This window comes from Ixodes scapularis, unplaced genomic scaffold, assembly GCF_016920785.2.
Source record: "Ixodes scapularis isolate PalLabHiFi unplaced genomic scaffold, ASM1692078v2 PGA_scaffold5__190_contigs__length_132052651, whole genome shotgun sequence".
NCBI lineage: Eukaryota > Metazoa > Arthropoda > Arachnida > Ixodida > Ixodidae > Ixodes > Ixodes scapularis.
Window position 1 is genome coordinate 97,569,092 of NW_024609880.1, and position 21,453 is coordinate 97,590,544.

The 21,453-nt window shown below is 45.2% G+C and overlaps 1 protein-coding gene across 1 annotated transcript; it reads left to right on the top strand.

Annotated features, from left to right (window-relative positions):
* The first annotated feature begins 2,714 nt into the window (after window positions 1-2,714).
* On the top strand, window positions 2,715-21,229 carry LOC8030313 (uncharacterized protein DDB_G0287625). The gene is made up of 9 exons (XM_029987593.3): window positions 2,715-2,940; window positions 3,581-3,802; window positions 5,989-6,105; window positions 10,945-10,981; window positions 11,064-11,115; window positions 11,364-11,396; window positions 13,640-13,809; window positions 15,926-16,063; window positions 20,951-21,229. The coding sequence occupies exons 1-9, from the start codon at window positions 2,864-2,866 to the stop codon at window positions 21,062-21,064; spliced, it is 960 nt and encodes a 319-aa protein (XP_029843453.2). The 5' UTR covers window positions 2,715-2,863; the 3' UTR covers window positions 21,065-21,229.
* The last annotated feature ends 224 nt before the right edge of the window (window positions 21,230-21,453 follow it).

Here is a 21,453-nt window from a genome sequence, read left to right on the forward strand (position 1 = left end):
GAGCAGACGCCCGCTCTGTTGCAACTCTGTCGCCCCATGCGCATTTCCTCCTCTCGCCTCCCATTGCAAACAACGAACGCCTTGGCGTAGCCTTTCTCGCTTTCTTCTTGCTCCGGGAATCGCAAACGTCGAGAGGAGAAAGCAGGGTTGCCAGACAAGCAGCAGCGTCCAAGATGGCGGAATTTACCATTTTTCTTGTTAAACAAATACTTAACCTATCGGAACAAAACTGGTGACTATATAAAAGTAATCATTTATACCTTGCGTTTTTATTTAGTGACTCTAGTCCCCTGTAGTTCGCACACGCCGCCATATTGGGTCCTCGCCTTCCTATCTAGCCTCGCCCGCTGCTGAGTGAGTACATGAATCTGTGCAAATATAAATTATTATAATAATTACAATACCACCAGAAAGCTTTGTTACACTTAAGCGCAGATTATTTTGATAGTCACGCCAATGTAGTAAATTAAGTGCGCAGTGGGTTATTAAGATGAGGATCGCTTTCAAACTAGGGGTGTCGCGAACCGGCCGCGGGTCGAGTTCGACCAGGTTCGACTTTTTCGAACTTTTAGTGGAAAGTTCGTCGAACCTTGTATTGAGGTTCGACTCGTGTGCGCATGCGCGACAGGCTGGCCAGTTGGCTTCGGATTGGATGGTAATGGCTAAGAGATGAATTAGGTGCAGCGTTGATCGGCTATTTCAGTCAATACAGTACTAAAATTTAAGTTATTAACTTCTTCAGTGAATAGAATTAGTTTCTTTTAATTGCAGAAATAAAATAAAATAAAATAACCCTTCCCATAAAAAAAAAAAAAAAATTCTCCAAACCTAGACATGTTTGTATCAAGGTCTGGCCACACTGTCCACAAAGTCGAACCGGTCGAATCTGGTGAAAAGTTCGAAGGGGAACCCCGAAAGTTCGACCAAAAAATCTGGTTCGACAAAAGTTCGCGACACCCCTATTTCAAACCTTGTTTGTTTAATTTTGAGGCATTCATTGTAACGGATGTAGCAGTTTTTTATTTTAATTTTTAGTTCGTGTTCGCTTCCTAAAGCGTTGAAGTTGCATGTGGTGGGCCGGAGCAAAGCATTGACTGTGGAGAGATCTGCCGTTTGCTTCAAATTGTCTTCCGAGAACTACAGCGTTGTCATCGAAGCACTAATTAACCATTAAAAAAAAAACTTTTTGAATAGTTTTGTGTAAGTACAAATGTTATCATATCATTCATTGATGTGACAAGAAGGTAAAACAGTAATGAGTGACTCGTCGCAAAATTATTGAAAACGAAAACGAAACTGAACGAAACCATATTTGTATGGAGGTACATTTTAATAAATTATAATGGCCAAGCATAGCTAACTCCGGTTACCTCAGAATAATTTTAGTTGTTCCAAAAGTAGTTATGTACTGTTCACGCATTTAATTTAGTTTCTTAGCATTCACCCACTCACCACTGCGTTTAGCGAATTTCTTGCAGAGTCGAAGCCTCGAGAGCAGTGTTGCCAGATTGGGCTATATATAGCCAAATTGGGCTACATTTTTTTCTAGTTGGCGTCGAAATTTCGCCTTTGGCTATGTGGCTATTTTTGGGCTATTTCTAAGGGTGCGGCGAACTCTTGTCGAACCTCAGGTTCGACGTCGAACTTTAAGGTTCGTCTAGTTAATTTTCGAACTTCTAGTCAGTTTCGAAAAAAAAATTGTTTCTCTTTTGGCTAGTCGAGAGGAAAGAGAGGAAGGAGAATGGCTTCAAACTTCTACAAACTTCGGGGTTTTCACAATGCGCAGAGAAGCAGTGCTAGCAGAGTTCAAGCGGTCTCCCCACAGCGCAGTGAAGCAAATCAAACAAACAAATTGCACTGTTTTTACAGGTCCGGTAGCGCGTCTTCTACCCGGACGTAGACTGGACTCTCCAAACGCAGCTTTGGTGCCTATTGCGAAAGTTCTTAGGCATCGCCAACTTTAATAAAAGAAACATAATCAAAAAATAGCTTGAACCGGAACGGGGGACGCTCATATTCTACACAAAGAAAAATAGACGGGTGGGTTATTTGTAAGAACCTTAGATATAGGGGGTGCTAGTTTAAAACTCCCAGTTCTGACTGTTCTGCTTCTACATTCTGTTCTTTTACTGTATGATTATATCTCCCGGGCTTCACAATACAGCTCATGTATGTTTTCTATTTCTGAAAACCTACGAAGGATGGGTAATTGTTTCACAAATTTTCATCCTTCTGACGCTTTTCTTTATATATATATCAGGGGACCTAATGTACAGAGCGCGACACTGTTAGCGCGAACAAGCGATCGCCGGTTTTTCCAATTTTTCTTTTTGAAACCAAGGGATGCCATCCAAGCTATTATTGCTACGGAAAGAGCTCATTTAGTTCTATAATGTAAGCGATAAAATTTCGTACTTGCTACTACTATTTAGAAGTAAAATGCGAAAATCCGCCGATGTCGTGTTCGCGCTAACAGTGTCGCGATGTGTACACAAAAAGTGGCGCATCTGAGGGTTGAAAAAGGGAATTTAACGTGTTGTTTTTTATGCGTATGAAAAATTGTCAATAAAAGGCTTAAAAATCGTTGTTTTTAGTCTTGGCTATTTTGGGCTATATTTATTTTATGGCTTTGGCTATATTTGGGCTATACCTCCCAGCCGTTTGGCGGTTTTTTGTTGGGACCATCTGGCAACACTGCTCGAGAGCAACTATGTACTCTTTCACTCAAGATGGCGTGTTGTGGCGTCGCGAATTTTCGCCGGCATTTGTAAAATCTAGTTTTTGCGGTACCCGAAAATAGGTAACACCGTAGAAACAAAAGATATGTAATTAAAACTTGCATCTATAGACTCGCCATCACATCATGCCGTACAGAGACAGTGATTCGGACAGCGGAAGCACCTCGCGCCGCAAGAAAAAGAAGCGAACGCACAGATCCAGGTAAACGAACCGGTGTAAACCTCTTCGCCTGCTTTCTTCACAAGCCGTATTTATCCTTCATTGCGCCTTCTTAAGCTTCATATGCCGATATTTGTGGTTATCGCTACTATGTACATGTTTTGTATCTCGGAGTTACCGCAACAAATGATCGTGTTGATTTGACAACTTGGCACTGCACAAGAGGCTGTTACAACTCGAGCCCCTTTAAAAACTGGACGCGAAAATCGGATTTATTTTTTCCTGCGGCAAACGTACTACCAAAAGCTGAGAATCGCGAAAGCATGACCGAAGACCAGGTTAGCGTCAAAGAACATGGACATGGTCTTCGTGAACACCGCGCTTGAAAACCTGCATACAAACGTTTTTAACCTTTTACCACCTCGCTCGTTCTATCCCACTCGCGGAAATGGCTGGAACTTGTCAAGCAAAGAAATCTCAGCGCCGCAGAGTGCTTTACTTCGCTGTTCCCGGTCTCTCGACGAAAAGTGTCAGCCGTGAAACATTGCGTTTTTGATCCCGATCTTTGAGACAAGTGAAATCAAGGTAATGGTGCAGGCTAGCTGATGAATAGTCATACTTTAACACAAGTTAGATCTTTTTCCCTGCTCTCGTCATAAAGCTTATGGATGTTTTTTCGCAGCTCTTCATCAGGAGACGAGCAGTCGTCCAGTCGTCACCGCCACCGAAAGAAGAATGCTCGCGGCTCGCACCAGGAGAAGTCGAGACGTCGCCGCTCGAGGTCCAGTTCGTCGTCCCGCTACTCCAGCAAGACGACATCGCGCAAGCGGCGTTCCCGCTCCACCTCCCGCCACAGGAGGTCGCGCTCACGCACTCCTAGTTCGAGGAGACGCTCTCGATCCAGGTGAGGCAAGCTCTCCTTGAGCTCACTGCCGCTAAATAAGCCGCCCTCATTTGGGACTCTAAATGAGCGCGGTGAAACATCGTGTTTACCGCGTCCCAAAATGCGTTGTCCCTCGATCTCTGCCCGATGACGTCATATTCTCCGGTTCGACAGTCTGCAGAAGCTTCGGCAGCCAGGAGTTGGGATGCCGCGACGACAGGGACACTCGTGTTCGCTCGTGCTTTTCGCCGGCATTTCTACAACCACCCACTAGGATTGCGACGTCCAACAGCACGACGCTGCGGTTTTTGTGACATCTTTTAATGCAAAATCATTCATTGTCCCATGGAGCGAACAAGCATTATCAGCTTTTGAAGCCGCACCAAACGGCACCTAAATTCCTCTGTCCTATGGAGTGAAGCCTGTAGTCTGTAGCAGCGAATTGATGGATAACCTCCCATTGACTCGTGCACGGCATAGTTACAAGAAACGCCACCCCACACTCTGTGGCGCTGCGGCCCCCGCCGAGAGGAGCAGAAATGGCTGAGGTGCCGAGAGGATCAGAAGCGGCTGCGGTGCGAAGATCGACATTTATGCTTTCGCATTTACAGCTCTTAAGAAGTGCTTTTTATTGCCTCTTCGGGACCCCTTTCGACGTGGGGGTCGGACGGAACGCTGGTCACGCCGGTCGGAGCCACGTCCCAGACAGCGTAGCGCGGTGTTGCTGAGGGCACGACCGGAGCCACTAAACAAGCTACGCTTCGGTGTGACGACACTTCAGCTATCTTGTTGCTTAAAGCCAGTCTTGTCGTTTATCCGAAGCCTTACTTGAAATCGCAGCAAACTTTTCCGTTCTCCAGAAACGTGGAAAGGGTCTGCCAAGAGGCAATACGACATCGCCCGAGCTTTCCGACACCGTGTCTAAGGCTCAGGAAGTTGCATTTTCGAATCTGTCGCTAGCTGCTCCCTCTTTGTACCAGGCAACAAAATGGAAACGTCCGCAGGACGGTTGGGGAACGGAGCGTCGATACTCTGGGCGTCGCTTACGTGGTGGCTGTGGGCATGACCTTTTAGCTCAGTAAAGCGTTCACAATGTGTGGGTGCACATTGCCCTTTCGGCACCTTGCAGGGGTACTAGGAGATTACCCAGTTGGGATCTATGTTCTGGTAAGATGCCATAGTGTGGCACATTTCCAAACCGTATATGTATGGTACAAACTCGTAACGGCCCTTGATAGCGACAAAGATTTTGATCTGTTGTAAGAGGAGTGTGCAGAACACGGATACTCTTGCTACAGACTTTGACGTGGATTATGACCGGAGTCTGTTCCAACCGGTGAGACTGGCGAAATGTGAGTGGATATTAGAGAAGAACTGGTTTGTTGAAACTTCCGATTTTTGAAAGGTGGTGGTTTTTTTTATTGAGCCGTACAGACGGTCGTCGTCACTGCACTGTTTTGGTCATACAAGGCTCGCGGGGCATCGAGCAGTTTTCAAAATGGATGCCCCCACTACCAAACCAAAGCCAAGTAATGTCCGAAATAATGACTGCTGTCAGAGTCTGCTATAATAGAATGTTGAACTACTTTCACACTTTCTAATATAGTCCATTCTGAATGTATATATCTGAACGTATGTTATAACAAAATTTGTAATAAGTGAAGTTGGCTCAGTGGTATAGACAGTGTTGGGTAAAGTACATCTAAAAAGTACTTGAAGTACAAAGTAAATGAGGGGTTATGTACTTCAAGTAGTAAGTACACTGGGTGCAGTGTACTTGAAGTAAAATACTGTATGCCATGGAACAAATGAGTATTGTTAATGGGAATGGCGCCAACGCCAGGTTCAGCTGAAGAAATATTAATTGATACTAGCGCATCCTCTTCAATTTAGCACATGTTTACACCCGGATATTTTAACAAAAACACTGCAAAATTAAGCTCTGAGTTTTGGAGAATTGGAAATCGAAGAAAAAAATAACTCCGATACACTCTGAATTTTCGGCAAAAAATAAACTAGAAAAAACACCCTCCGAATTTGTCGAGAAAAAAAACTCAGAAGACACAAAATCCTAGTTATAACCGAATGTCTGCTGCAACCAGATCTCTCGTAGCAAGGTTATACTGTATTAGTCTGTGCACTTTTCTCTTCTTTAATGCCTTGGATTGTGGCCTTTCTTTCACCTCCCTTTTTGCACACACTTTCAGGTCTCCCAAGCACCGTTCAGGCAGATCCCGGAGCGGATCCAGTTCTCGAAGGCATTCCCGCTCGGCCAGCGATTCTCCTAGGAGATCTAGCAGGAGGTCTACCTCATCGTCCCCAAGGTTTGACCCAGCTGCCTTTATGGTCCTTGACTCTACATGTCCCTAGAGTGGCTTCAGGATTGGAGTGTATCAACTTTCTACATGTTTTTGTTTCCTGAACTGGCAGCCATTGTCAACATACATACTAAACAATTGTGTGTTACTTCATACAATTTGACATAGGTCTGTGTTGCCGCATTCCTTTGATGTCCCCAGTTTGGAAACCTCTTCGAAGTTTAACCTGGTAAAGTTTTTTGGGAACATAAGTTGCGTCATTACTGGGGCCCGGATGCTTAGGCAGTAAGAGAGTTCAAAATAGGCAGGCATTTATAGGCTCTATTGATTCTAGTGCAACATAAAAGCTTTACATATAGCCACTCTCTTTTATTTCCTTATTTAGGTGCTTCATAATACCACAGGAAAGGGCTTTAACTCATTTAAAAATAAAAGAACACTGCAGACAAGCCAAACAGGGTTTTTACAAAACATGTCGCTGCAATAGTAAGGAAAAACCTGCTTGTGCCCATCCAACGTCAATGTTCGGATATGGAACTATTCACTGTCGTGAAAGCATGCTGCAGTGAACCACATTTTCAGGCTCTCAAGCTTAAAGCTCCTCCTGTTCTTCGTGAGAATGGCTTTGTGTTTTGAAAAACTTCTTTCATCGTCACAAGATGTCAGGGGTGCGAACTAAAAGCATGAAAGTTCAAGTGGGCTGAGCTCCTCATCAGCAAGACTTTCCCGTCTCTATTCAGCAGAGTTGCAGGTCCTCGATTCTTGTATATCAGTTCCTCCATCTTCTGCTAGCAGTCATGCCCTTGCCTGCCAGTTGTGGATTACTCTCGGACTCTCGGACATGCTGGACATTCTTCAGGGATTCATTTAGGTAAATTCTCGTTGTCTCCAATTTCGTCACGCTATGCGTCAACGTGCCGAAATTTGCATTGATGTATGCAAGATTTCTTTCTATGTCCGCCTTATGGAACATCCTTTTGGCTACGGTGACAGACACAGCGTCGTCTGGGATTTGCTCAAGCAGAGATTTCAGTAAGTTGAAGTGCCGACAATAGTATGTCACTGCAATTATCCATGCACCCCACCGAGTCAACACGGGCTGGGGCGGCAAAGGAACATCAGGTACAGCATCTTGAAAAGCAGCAATTCTCGATGGAGCATTCAAATATACTTTCCTTATATTAGACTCCAACAAATCCACTTGAGGAAAGGCCACACTGATTCCTTCGGCAATGCAATGCAGGGCGTGCACAAAACACGTTGAGTGAACCATCTTGTGGAAAAGAACTTCAAGTCCTTTACCAGCTTTGCACACATAGGACGCCCCATTCGTGACAAACAGCAGAACCTTCTCATGCCAAAAATTTCTGGGCCACGAAAGCTTCAGAGAGGCGGTAAAAAACCGCGCAACAGTCGAGTGGTTTACCTTCTCAAGAACGTCCGTGTTCAGTAAGATTGGAGTTCCGGCTTCTTCAGCTTTCATTGTTCCAACGATGAAGTTGACCATCTACCGGCCGCCGGTATCCGTGGTTTTGTCGACTGACGCCCAGATGTATTTACACAATTATAAATCGACCCCCCCCCCTCCCCCCCACATTGCACATCAGCAAAAAAAAAAAAAAAAAAAACTCTTTAGATGTGCATTTTACTGTAAATACGTGAGAACGACAAAGTATCTGTTCCGAAAGCCCAGCCTCCAACACGTGATCTATGCCTTCTGGCATGCTTTGGCTGCGCATGCATGCACAAGGTGTGTGAGATGTCCAGGTTTTATCGAAACCAGGAAGTTCACGCTGGAGGCGGGACAACTGAAGCTGCTCCCTGTCAATCCCACTCTGTCCGCGACTAGACTATGACTCGTCCACACTGGTGATGTCAGGCCCGTCGCCACCAATGCTACGTTCTTGAAGCACGTCAGCGGCGTCGTCATACAAAATCCCGCACTTCGCAAGTGACAGCATCAGCCGCATCTTCCGCGCTTGCTTGGCGATCGCGTTGCACGTGACAAGTAGGGTTCGATTGCACACTTTTGCGGCGTACGTTGCAGGCCTGACCTCTAACTCCAGAGGGCATCCGCACCTATTCTGACTTTGGCGTGCGGAAGCCTCTTTGTTTGCCGTCACAGTTCAAAGTCCCGCGCCATTACAGACTCCACTGGAGCATCACCCGCTCCGACGGGGGTCGAACTTGCGTCCAGCAATGCAGTTGTTTGTTGCCTCTGGATGAAGAATGGCCATAAACGAGCACCGAAAACGTAAACTGCCTGGATCACGCATTTCAATAGAAAAAAGCATAGTTATCATTCCAGCATGATCTTGACACTCACTCAAACGACATGCAACCGTGAATCGTGAAAGTTGACCCCCCCACTTCAGATGTTCAAAAATTGAAAAATGGGTTGACCTACATTCATGTAAATACGGTAGTTATACCCGATTTCTCGCTCGAATTAGGTGAAAGTCTCTTCATGGCACTCCTTCACACTCTTTTCCGGAGAGCTGTACTTTGAGTGTACAGTGTACCTTGAGAATGTACGGAGACCATTGTGTGTTAGCTTCCATAGTGGTATTTCTGCGGACAAAAATGCCTGGCTGAGGTCCTTGGAAAACTGGAATACCTTTCCATCGGTGCTTTCGCCAAATGCTTCCGCCAGAACTTGCAATGTTCCCATCTTCTGTCTTGTACTTGCGACGTGCCGAGCAACGCGGCATCGTTTCTCCTAGAAACCGACGTTTCACATACTTTGTGAAGAAGAACACTGCCGTCCGTCGTGAATACATCTCCAAACTCTGCGATCCATCTCCTACACCGATTTGCTTGCAAGCCGTTTTCTTTCGGCATGTTAGAAAACAAGTGAGCCAACTGTAAGCGTACGACGATGCCTACTGTCGCCAGGCAAAGAAGGGGAAAGGTTCGTCTGGCTTTGTGGTTACGCCTCTTCCAGGTGAATGAGAAGAAAAGAGAGAAAGGCATGCAGGAGAAGACGAAGGAGGAGGAGGAGAGGCTGCTCCAAGTGCTCTGCATATTACCCAAGCATATCCCATTAGCCCTTGGCAACAGCTGATGCCACAGTGGCAGTTTCGTTGGTCTACGAAATGTACATGCGGCGCACTTCTCTTTTAGTGCACGGGAAAAAAAAGCTTTCTGCGGCGAAACTAATGACCGCACCTCCACGTGGTGAATGATGTTGATTGGGGCGAAGCTCTGGTGGTGCTTATGATACTGATTTTGTTCATAGGTAGTGCTGATGGTGCTGATTTTTTTTTATTGCTCATAGGTAGTGCTGAGTTCCGGGTTGCGTTTCGGCTTCATTATTACTGCTTTATGGTCGGTGAAATGCAGAGCCAGTGGTTCTTCTAGTGGATCAGCTTGGATCCGCTAGAAGCCGTGGGAATGCATCTCCACTGCTTAAGTCAACGGTCCATGTCAGAAAGAGAATGTGTGGTATGGAACGTGGTTATATACGAATTTAAGCATTTGTCCGCAGCGCCCTCTCGTCTATGAACGTTGAGTCAATGCATGCAAAGTTTAACGCGATTATATACGCATTTAACAGCAGCGCCCTCTCCTGTATACACGTTAAGCGACTACATGCAACGTTTCATCCATGACGTCCCACCTCTTGGGTTACTACCACATCTCAGAGCCCCCGACTCGTCCCGCAGTTGTGGCCGAGTGGTTAGGGCGATGGACCAGAAATCTATTGGGGTCTCCCCGCACAGGTTCAAATCCTGTCGACTGCGCAAATAATTTTTTTTTTTTTTTAAGAAGACAGAAGGGATGGCGATTGATGTGAGCACGGGCGCCGGACGGACAAGGCTAGACCCTAAGGAGCTTCGCCCCTAAAAGCTCGATAAGCGTTTAGCGAGCAACGCTGCCCCGTGTTAGCCCGCGTTAACCTAAGCCCCCCTCTCCCATTGAACCAAGACATGGTGGCGGTGTGCACAATACACCCGAGCCGCAAGTGCCGGTTCTGGAAGGACAAGGGCTGTCGTCTTCTGTGGACGCCGCTGCGATTTTAACGGGAGAAAGGAGGGGGTCAGCTTCCTAATGCTTGTCAGAATTGCACGTTCAACGCTTTTAGTTCTGCCGCCAAAGCATTGTCTATCCCGCGCATCCAGAGCTCTGCACATGTCGAAGCAAAATAGCGCCACCGTGTTCCTCTCATCCTAACGTCAGACGAACGAGGGGCCAGCAACAGAAACAGCAGGTGCCGAAGGCCTTTTTTCTCTGGAGAATAAATGAAGACAAAATAATTCAAAGCTGGTGGATAGCCATTGAAGCAAATACTAGCCTAAAAATGAATGCAGTCTGTATGAAAGTGCAAATAAAAAGGCACTTTTTTGAACAAAATCTAAGAAAACGTAGGCAAACTGTAAAAGGCTGCATTTAGGCATTTATAGGCAAATGCCTAAACATCTGGGCCCTTGTCATTACTTGTGTCACTAGGGGTGCAGGATTCAGCCTACAAAAACGGAAGAAAACAAGTAGGTTCACGTGACAGTAATTCTCGGACGGCTTTTGTGACGTATTCGAAATAATGTTGTAGGCAATGTTGAAGCACGGTGCATCAGTGCTGCTTTACCTTTTATCTTTCGACAGGGTAGAAACAGTCCTGCCGATCCTGTCTTGTCGGCGACTTGAAGCGTTTACCAGCATTTTTTGTGAGGCAGTGGTGTGTCCATATTATTGAGGAACACCTGCATTTGACTGACTCATTTGTACATACGTCAGAGATTGCCACTGTTTCGATGTTTCGAATATCTGGTTGCCCAGTTCCTTTCCCTTTGAGTGTGTCTCGATGAGTGGAGTGAGCTGCTTCTAATGGATCGCCGTCCCTTGTAGGAGAGCGAGGAGGGACAGCCCTGACCTGAGGAATGTGGTGAGTGGTTTCAGGGGCGCCCGTTTCAACTTTCCCAGTGCTCTCGGAGGGGCAGTTGCTAACCAGGTGTCGTGTGTGACAGAACGATGCCGACAGGCTGAAGCTGAAGATTCAGCAGGTCATGAAAGCGGCAGGTACGCACTACATCCTTGACTCACACTACGTAGACATTAAATGAGTCGTGGGAGAGAGAATTTTGTATACATGCTGCTAAACAGCTATAGTTGAAAACCGTGCGATATTTGTGTTATACACTGACTCAAGAATGGTACTCCCCTGTGTCCACAGGTAGCTGCCATAGACAGCTTTATGACTTATGTTTCAGTTGTGTCTTTTGTTTGGGCAGTAATAAGCAATTCACAGTTTAGTCCTGTTTTTCTAGGAACAAACGAAAATGCTCAGAGAGGAAGAAAATGTAAGTTGGATTGTCTTAACCTGCCTACATTGTGCTGGGGGTAATTGAGTTTGCCATGAGCAAACATGACAATGAATTGCTCTCATATACTCTTTTAGCAACATTTTCATAAGAATCTTGAATGAATTGTTCTGTGGTGACTTCTCCAGAGATTTTCATAAGAATCTTGAATGAATTGTTCTGTGGTAACTTCTCCAGAGATTTTCATAAGAATCTTGATTGAATTGTTCTGTGGTGACTCCTCCAGAGATTGTCTCTTTATTAAGATAAATGCTTGCAACGTAGATAGATAATTTTTATGTTCTTCAGGAAGCGCTCTTTTTATCACAGCCGGGCAACACCAAAAGTCTTCTCACCCTCTCACCTGTTGGCAAATAATATATTATGAGTAATACTAGTTTTGCGAGCCAGTGGAATAAAGAGCTTTGATGCAGTCAATTTGGAGCTCGTGAGATACAACCTGCACTCAGGGTTACTGAATGTGGGGCATCCTTATTGTCAACAATATCTATGAGACCGATGCTTTGGGCCTTGTTGAAAAGAAGCAGGAAGACATCGCTGTTTGGTTACAGAGAAGGCAGTCTCAAAAAAAAAAAGCTGCTATTCTCTCGGCTATTATTTTAGATGTTCACTGTCCATGTATAAAATTTTCTTGGTGACATTATTACAGAAACATTTTTGAGATGTAAGAAGCTAGGATCAGTCTGCGGGTGCTTTATGCTGTAGGCACTTGTTGCAGAATGCCTCCCCAGTTGAGCTCCAGCCTTCATCAGAATATGCTGCAGATTTGTAAATACTCAGCTGTATACCACAGATTAACAAAACATTGAGTTATTGTCCTTGCAGGGCTAGCAAAGAGTGAATAGGGGATGGTCACCTTGTTTAAAGACTGAAGTAAGATTCTAAAATGAAGGTGTTTTTCAAAACGTAGGGGTTTGCAGCATTTCAGTAGCATTGCAGAACAGATATTACTAGTTTAGTCTAATATTCTTCTTGAGTGGAAAAATGATAATGCACTGAACTGAACTCTAAACAAGAGTTAACTTTTTTTTTTTTTTTTAAATGTAAGCTGGAATAAAAACTTATGGGGCCTTCTGTAGAGCATTATAAGTTTATCCAGTATTGGTTGTGCAGTATTCTAAAACGTGGATGTGATCTTTTTCCCGACAGTGTGCAATTGCCTTTAAAATTAAAATAGAAGTAATATTAATTTTGGGCCAGTCGACAGCATAATGAGGAGCCCACATTATGCAAGGTTTTTGAGTGGCAGCTATCAGTAAGAAAAATTAAGCAAACATAATGTGAATCGGTTATTTACCTGTCGAAACTTATTCTGAACACATAACTGATAAAAATTGCACGCAGCTGGTCGGACGTTGCTATGGGGCGTGCAAGCCCACGTTCAAAATGTGGGTCCAAAATGTGCCAAGCAGCAAGTGTCAGACAGCTGGTATTGCGTTGTCATACCTGAAAGCTGTCTACTGACGGTTATTGGTCAGACCAGAACATACCGTCCCTTGCTGCCGACCTGTGACGTGGTGCCACATGCGCAAACATTTGATTTGCCTTATGTCACTGTGCCGCATGCACAAACATCTGACTTGCCATGCTCACTCCACCATCACTCTGCTACAGCGCTCCCTTGCAGCCTACTTAATTGCATTTTGGAATTCACAATAACAAACTAACCTCGTGGAAGTAGCATCATTTGTTACTTTATATATGCTGGCTTTATGTAGTCTGCTGCCCACCTTTCTCTGCATACTCCATTCATCAATCTCTCTTGCTGGAAGTTGAACCCATGGTCTGACCCCCAGCAACGTTGTGCCTCTCTACTTTATTTCAGCAGTTCTGCACACGACTGTGAAAGCCATGGGTGGGAGAGAGAAAGAACAGTCCTTTTTGTGGGAATTTTGGGTGACAAGCTAATCCCTGATGAGCACGAAAGCAGTGATTGGGCTGCACAAAAGAAAGTCTGGATAAAAGGGAAATTCCAACTGTTAATGTTATGCTCTCGCCTCTGTACTTTTGGTTACACTGTGCACAAGTAGTGAGGTAGAGTATAGAGTGGCTTGCGACCCAGATATGCCCGAATGCAGTTCTTCGCTAGGAATCTGAAGGGATTTCAGCTGGCAACTTGTGGCTCTATATAAGAATAAATGGAGTATGGTGCCCTGGAGTCCCGAGGTTGCCTAAATGGGTACACTGGCTCACAAACGACTGTGTCGCTTCCTTCTATGCAGCCAATGCGAATGCGGAGCTGAGCAAGAAGGGGCTGCTGCCCAAAGGTGCCAGCAACCAGACATCCACGCCACCCACCATGCAGGAGCAGCTGGAGCGGGCTAGGATGATCGAGGACATCAACGCTCCGTCCTTCAGCCAGCAGGTCTTCGTGTCCAGGGCAGGCAAGAAGGTGAGTTGGTGGGTTGTTGGACTCGTGCAGAGTGCCGAAAGTAGACAAATGGCGATGCAGAGACGGTTACAAGCCGTCGATTCGAGGTGTTTGGCTTCACCTGGGCCACAGAGTTTCTGTGGAGGCTAGAATAGCATAGGCTTGCTTTAAAACTAGGTTTGGCTTAAAAAGGTACTCCGGTGATTTCTTTGTGGTTCCTGATTTGCTTAAAATATTGCTGAACTCGCCAACAGACATCGCCAAAATAGTATCCCAAATATTAGGCTAAAATATTTTTTTTCGCAAAGTTATTGAATTTACGATTTCGGTTCTCACCGTGTTTTTCAAACTGAAATTTTCTACTGGCAACAACGAAAAAGTAATGTCAGTGGAGGGCAGGGGTTCACTTTTTGGACTGTAGAATTTGTTCCCAATTGATTTGAAGCAGTTTCATGGTGTCAAATGAACGCTTTAGAAGCTCGCTGCAGTACCCGCACTCCTGCACGGCACAGATGATTGGCATATTCTATTTTTTAGACCACTTGCTTGGCTGGCAATCCTGCCCGCCACTGACGTCACGGCACTGAAAAGTGTGGGTATATTTGAATGTTGGTTTTTGCATCATTTTCATTTGCCCATTTCACAATAACTATTATGAATTTCGCGATACTAAATAGCATACCGGAAAGGGTAAAGGCCGGGAAGTCAGAAAATATAGTTAGTTGAGGTAGCTCAAAAAATCGTCGGAGTACCCCTTTAAGGTTTGGTTTAGAATTGGTTAGCTTAAGTTGGGTTTAAGATTTGGTTTATGTTCAGAGCAGAGTTAGGTTAATTTAGGTTTGGTTTAGCAGTTAGTTTAGGTTTAGTTTAGCATTAGGCCAGAGTTAGGTTAGTTTAAAGGGACAATCAAGGCAATTTCGGAGATCTTTTTGGCGATTGAATTGGGTTCCAAGCACGTCTCAGGCTACGTTGCCGAAATTTCAGCCGAAACCGGCGCTTGTGTGCCGCGCAAATCAATTAAACAGTCGCGGTAATAATCATACCGGGATCGACTGGGGCGACGCCCCGAGAGTTGCGGGAGAAACCTCGAGAAGCGGAGCTCACGTGACCGATGCGGGGCCAAGGAGCGCGACGTCACAAGAGACGCGTCAGCGATTGGTCGAAACGAGGAACGTGCCTTCGGTCACGTTTTGGCTCGCGATTTTTAGGAATACTGTTCTAATTTCCGCTTGAATAATGATCAAAGGTATAAATCGGATCGGAAATGATTACTAAACCGCAGATAAAGCAGCATCATTGTTTTTTTCTTTGCTACGCTGGACGTGAAACCGGCAACGAGCAACTATCCAACAATATAAAATTAAAAAAGAACACGGTACTCGAAAGATTTTGCAAAATGGTAGCTGTAGATTGCTGTTCTAACGGTCGACTGAAGACCAGTATTCGTTCGGGCGACGCTAGTTTTCACGTGTGGGTAGCTGTTCGTGTTCTTTGATGATGAAAAGAGGAAGTCCGCGGAGGGACCGGATCCCGGAACGGTGGGATCGCTGCCGCTTTCCCTTCGGCATCTCCCCCGCGTCCGTCCTTCGGCATGCGGGCCGCTCGTTGCCGGCTGGGCGGTCTCCGTCGGGTGATGGCAGAGGCCGCCACACACATACTCCCGTTCCGTTGGTGTTCGGTCACTGAACGGAAGCTCGAACTCGCTCGCGAGAGCGGCATTCGTCCATGTTGACAGAGTCGGCGCAACGACCGCGCTGCTATAACCCACCGCGGTAACCAGAGTCTCGATCTCCTAAATACTACCGATACCGACTATTCACACTTGACGTCACTCCTACGTCACCTCCGTTTTCAGACTCCCAGAAACGAGACTGGAGATGGTTCAGTTTCGGTTTCTTTACTTCTTTCGTAGGCACATAAATACGCGTCATAAATGTCTACAAAAATTTGGGCGGCATGCTATGTTCCCAAGAAGCATTAAAACACCATTTAAAAAAATTAAATAAAATCGTCTTCATTGTCCCTTTACGTTTGGTTTAGGGTTGAGTTAGGTTAGGTTTCGGTGGGGCTGTGGAAACCCTGCAACACTCGTGCTTGGCTTCTAGGCCCCCGCCAGATGTGCTTTCTCACTCTGCAGGATGGGGGCAGCCTGAAGGAGGTGGACAACCACACGGCGGCCATCTTTGGCTCCCTGGAGACCTTGGTGGCGGCAAACAAGGAAGTGGTGCCCCTGTGCAACTGGCGGGAGAAGCCAGAGCTCCTCGTCCACGACAATGTGGGTCGCTCGTCTGCCTTTCTCTCTTTCTTGCATCGCAGTGGGCAGTCAGCTCAAGGCTGGGCTACGGTTCGCGAGATGCTTTGGCAAATTTTCATTTTTCGTTTTATTGGTAAATGACCTGCACTGAAATTAAGGAAGTACAGTAAACTCTCAATTGAGTGAACTTCAAGGGACCCAGGAAATACCATGCAACCCACTTACAGTGATACCACATATAACGATGTACCACTTATAATGATCAGTTTCATGAGTTTCTAGACTGGAAATGATCAGTTTCTAGTCCAGATACAACGATAATCGGTTATAACGATTGAAATTTCGGGTTTTCTCATTATCATTATAAGTGGGTTGCACTCTGGTTAACTTAGCTGAAAGTACAGGCCGAACAGAACCGATGACAAAGGAAAAAACAGACGCACCACATGGTTCGTTTTCGTCTACCGCACCGCCGCTTTGCCTCGGCGGTGCTGTAAATGCCAGCGATGGCACGCCGCCGCTGCAGAGCTGGTGGCAGCGGGCATCGGCTAAGGCAGCACTGCACAGCACAAAACTTCGTTGAACTGATTGCAAAAATAATCCTGGGTCCACCGATCAAGTTCGTTGAACTGAAATATTCACTATCCTGAAATTTGTTAATTCGTTTAACTGAAACATTTTTGCATAGAAGGCATAGAAAAACTGCTGGGGATTTTTTTAAAGTTTGTTTTTCTGAAATATTTGTTAAACCAACGTTCACTCAAGTGAGAGTTTACTGTTTACACCAAAGGAGCGGTTGCACATTTGAATGCAGTCTAGAGAATGAGCGCAGGCATGCCCAAAATTGGATGTTTGCTAGCATTGGCAAAGAGAGTAATTTTCTCGTCTATAACCGCATTGCCTGCTTTGAAAACAATGATTTGTGCTTCTATTGGGTGTTTCAAGGAGCGGCCAGGCTCTTTAAATCGACCGCAAAATTCGGTTTCTTAACCTATCGCGCTACGACTTTGTGCAGCGTTGCCCACAGATGGTGCATTTTTTTTTGTAAAATTTGCAAAGATTGAGCTTACTTGAGGAAAAAGTAAAGAAAGAAAAAGGCTTAGCTCCTATGGAAATGCAGCGAAGCCACCGGTTTTCAAACAATACAACGCCGTTTCACGCGGGAGACAAGAGATGGCGCGAGCGGTCGCGACGCCAACTGCCGCCAACGAACAAGCATACGGCGCCGAGAGCCGGCGTCTTTAGCAGACTATCTTTTCGACTCAAAAGCGGCGCAAGCTTTTCTGATATCAGTTGCCAATGCATCATTTTATCATCCTTGCTAATAAAACATACTGAATGGCAGGGCCGTACCCAGAAATAAATTTCGGGGGAGGGGGAGGGGGGGGGTTTTCGGGGACAACGGCGGCCATTTTGAAAATGTCTATTGTCTTATTTTTGCCTATGAATCATGTGCATCGGTGGCATATAATGGAGAGTTATAGCAAACCGAAGAACCGGTCCCGGTTTGGTACCTGGTAGCCGACCGGTGCCACTGCGCGTGCGCAGAGGTGAAGATTAAAATCGGCTGGCTGCAAGTGCACCGACCAGGGCCGTGCCCAGAAAAAAATTTCGGGGGGGGGGGGGGGGGGGGGTCAGAATGCCCTAACCCCCCCCCCCCCCGGTTACGGCCCTGCTGAATGGACGCATAACTGATTAAAAAATGGTTTGTCGGGATATTTTGACTGTTTTTTTTTTCGGGGTACTGATGCCGTCTGCTTTGCAGTTCCTTGTTGTTGCCGCTCTTGTTTTTGGTTCTGTGACTGTCGCCGCTGAGGGACGCGTGCCGCTTTGAGTCCAAAAGATTGTCTGCTAAAGACGCTGGCTTTTGGCGCCGTATGCTCGTTCGTTGGCGGCAGTTGGCGTTGCAACCGCTTGCGCCATCAATTGTCTCCGGTGCAAAATGGCGCCGTATTGTTTGAAGACCGGTGGCTTCGCTGCATTTCTATAGGAGCTAAGCCTTTTTCTTTCTTTACTTTTTCCTCAAAAAAGTTTGCTCTTTGCAAATTTTACAAAAAATAAATGGACCATCTGTGGGCAACGCTGCACAAAGTCGTAGCGCGATAGGTTAAGAGACCGAATTTTGCGGTCGATTTAAAGAGCCTGAAACACCCAGTACTTCCCAAGCCACTCACAAATCCAAGAGTATTGCAGCAGGCTATAAGTAAAACTTTTGGTAATTTATTAGACTTGTATAATTAAATTTCATTGTCGTAAGTTTTTTTTTTTTTTTTTACTTTCAGTTTTTGCAAGTCAGTACTTATGCTTGGTATAGTAAGAATAACCCTATCGCAATTGTCTAAAACCAAAATACTTTGTCCTACTTGCAGTTTTTCATTATTTTTCCTAAGCTCTGAAACTGGAAGCTAGGTCCGTCCAAGGCCTTCTTGCACACCCCTACAGTGGAACCCCGATAATTCAAACTCGGATATTTCATATTTCCGGATAATTCAAACAAAATTTAAAAAAATTTGTTGTCCCACAATGTTTTTAATGCATTTATGAGGTGCTTAATTCAAACAGCATTTTCGCTTAATTGATTCTATATTGTTCATTGCCTCAGGTTAGCCCCGTTGAATGTGCTTCTCACCATGCACCTGTTTACTGTGGGAAAGCAATACCCATGATGCTTGCGGTCATTGCTTTGCCGCAGTATGAAGGTGCTGGGTGAGAAGCACATTCGATGGGACTAATCCACCGCAATTATGCAAGCATAATTGTCCTTGCAATCTGCTTTCATTATTCATGCTTGTTTTTTTTTAATCTGAGGAGGTTAAATTCGAGATTAAAGAAAGAATATTTGCATAAAGCAAGAAGATTTATAGGCTCCCTCAAATAGGATAGCTGGGCATCTCTTTAGGTTTAATTTTATGTCAAATCTGTCATTTACATGCCACCCCAATGTAGACATTTGATCTTCTGAGGCCACGTTTCATAGATATAGTTATATTAAAACTAACTGAGTTTAGAAGATGGTTGGGACATCCTTCATGAGGTCAGCAACTCCAAAAAGGTTCACATATGTAGCCCTAGTACCGGCTGTTTTACGAATGCATTCTTTGTCAAGGCATGCAGAGAGTGGAACAACTTTCCGGAGGAGACTGTGTTCACTGATAACAACAACGTTTTCTTTTCCTGATTGCCGGTGTGCATCTAATAACCCACTACAATAATGCCCAGAACGCCCTAACCCCCCCCCGGTTACGGCCCTGCTGAATGGACGCATAACTGATTAAAAAATGGTTTGTCGGGATATTTTGACTGTTTTTTTTTTTTCGGGGTACTGATGCCGTCTGCTTTGCAGTTCCTTGTTGTTGCCGCGCTTGTTTTTGGTTCTGTGACTGTCGCCGCTGAGGGACGCGCGCCGCTTTAAGTCCAAAAGATTGTCTGCTAAAGACGCTGGCTTTCGGCGCCGTATGCTCGTTCGTTGGCGGCAGTTGGCGTCGCAACCGCTTGCGCCATCTCTTGTCTCCGGTGCGAAATGGCGCCGTATTGTTTGAAGACCGGTGGCTTCGCTGTGTTTCTATAGGAGCTAAGCCTTTTTCTTTCTTTACTTTTTCCTCAAAAAAGTTTGCTCTTTGCAAATTTTACAAAAAATAAATGGACCATCTGTGGGCAACGCTGCACAAAGTCGTAGCGCGATAGGTTAAGAGACCGAATTTTGCGGTCAATTTAAAGAGCCTGAAACACCCAGTACTTCCCAAGCCACTCACAAATCCAAGAGTATTGCAGCAGGCTATAAGTAAAACTTTTGGTAATTTATTTGACTTGTATAATTAAATTTCATTGTCGTAAGTTTTTTTTTTTTTTTTACTTCCAGTTTTTGCAAGTCAGTACTTATGCTTGGTATAGTAAGAATAACCCTATCGCAATTGTCTAAAACCAAAATACTTTGTCCTACTTGCAGTTTTTCATTATTTTTCCTAAGCTCTGAAACTGGAAGCTAGGTCCGTCCAAGGCCTTCTTGCACACCCCTACAGTGGAACCCCGATAATTCAAACTCGGATATTTCATATTTCCGGATAATTCAAACAAAATTTTAAAAAATTTGTTGTCCCACAATGTTTTTAATGCATTTATGAGGTGCTTAATTGAAACAGAATTTTCGCTTAATTCATTCTGTATTGTTCATCGCCTCAGGTTAGCCCCGTTGAGTGTGCTTCTCACCATGCACCTGTGTACTGTGGGAAAGCAATACCCATGATGCTTGCGGTCATTACTTTTCCGCAGTACGAGGGTGCTGGGTGAGAAGCACATTCGATGGGACTAATCCACCGCAATTATGCAAGCATAACTGTCCTTACAATCTGCTTTCATTATTCATGCTTGTTTTTTTTTTAATCTGAGGAGGTTAAATTCGAGATTAAAGAAAGAATATTTGCATAAAGCAAGAAGATTTATAGGGTCCCTCAAATAGGATAGCTGGGCATCTCTTTAGGTTTAATTTTATGTCAAATCTGTCATTTACATGCCACCCCAATGTAGACATTTGATCTTCTGAGGCCACGTTTCATAGATATAGTTATATTAAAACTAACTGAATTTAGAAGATGGTTGGGACATCCTTCATGAGGTCAGCAACTCCAAAAAGGTTCACATATGTAGCCCTAGTACCGGCTGTTTTACGAATGCATTCTTTGTCAAGGCATGCAGAGAGTGGAACAACTTTCCGGAGGAGACTGTGTTCACTGATAACAACAACGTTTTCTTTTCCTGATTGCCGGTGTGCATCTAATAACCCACTACAATAATGCCCACAAGGTGATGTAGGTACGACGTAAATGAATAAGAAATGCTACCTTGGAGGAAGTGTGTGAGGCCAGAAATGCAGACAGCGCAAGATTGAATTCATCGCCTCGTGTCGTGCAGCTGATGGAGAGTTCGGAGGCCAAGCTGGAACGCTGGAGGAAGAAGTTGGCGGCCGAGCGAAGGAAACGGATTAACGGCGTGTCGCTGGGAGGTTTGGCACGCACCGACACCTGAGGCCCAGTGCAGTTGTGGAAGCGGCGTCACTTGCAAAGACTGTGTGTTTCTGCCCGCAACCTCTCAACTCAATTTCGGGGTCGGGGTTACGCGACTGGGCGTGCTAGCGCCTTTCGGGAACCTATCTGTACATAAAGTTGGGTGTTTTTCACTGTGGAACGACCAGATTGTTTGAGTTTTCTATCTTTTGTGCTGCGAGCCAAGCCAAGCAATGAATACTTCGCTTTACGAAGGGGTAAAGATCCCGTGAAGGGTTGTAGGCTGGGCCGTTTCATAACGTTGGGGAGGTAGAAGCAGACTAGTTTGGTACTCATTACTAGTAATCAAATTATACTTGTAACCAAATACTTTCTGAAGTAATTTTGTAATCATTTGATTACTCTTATTAG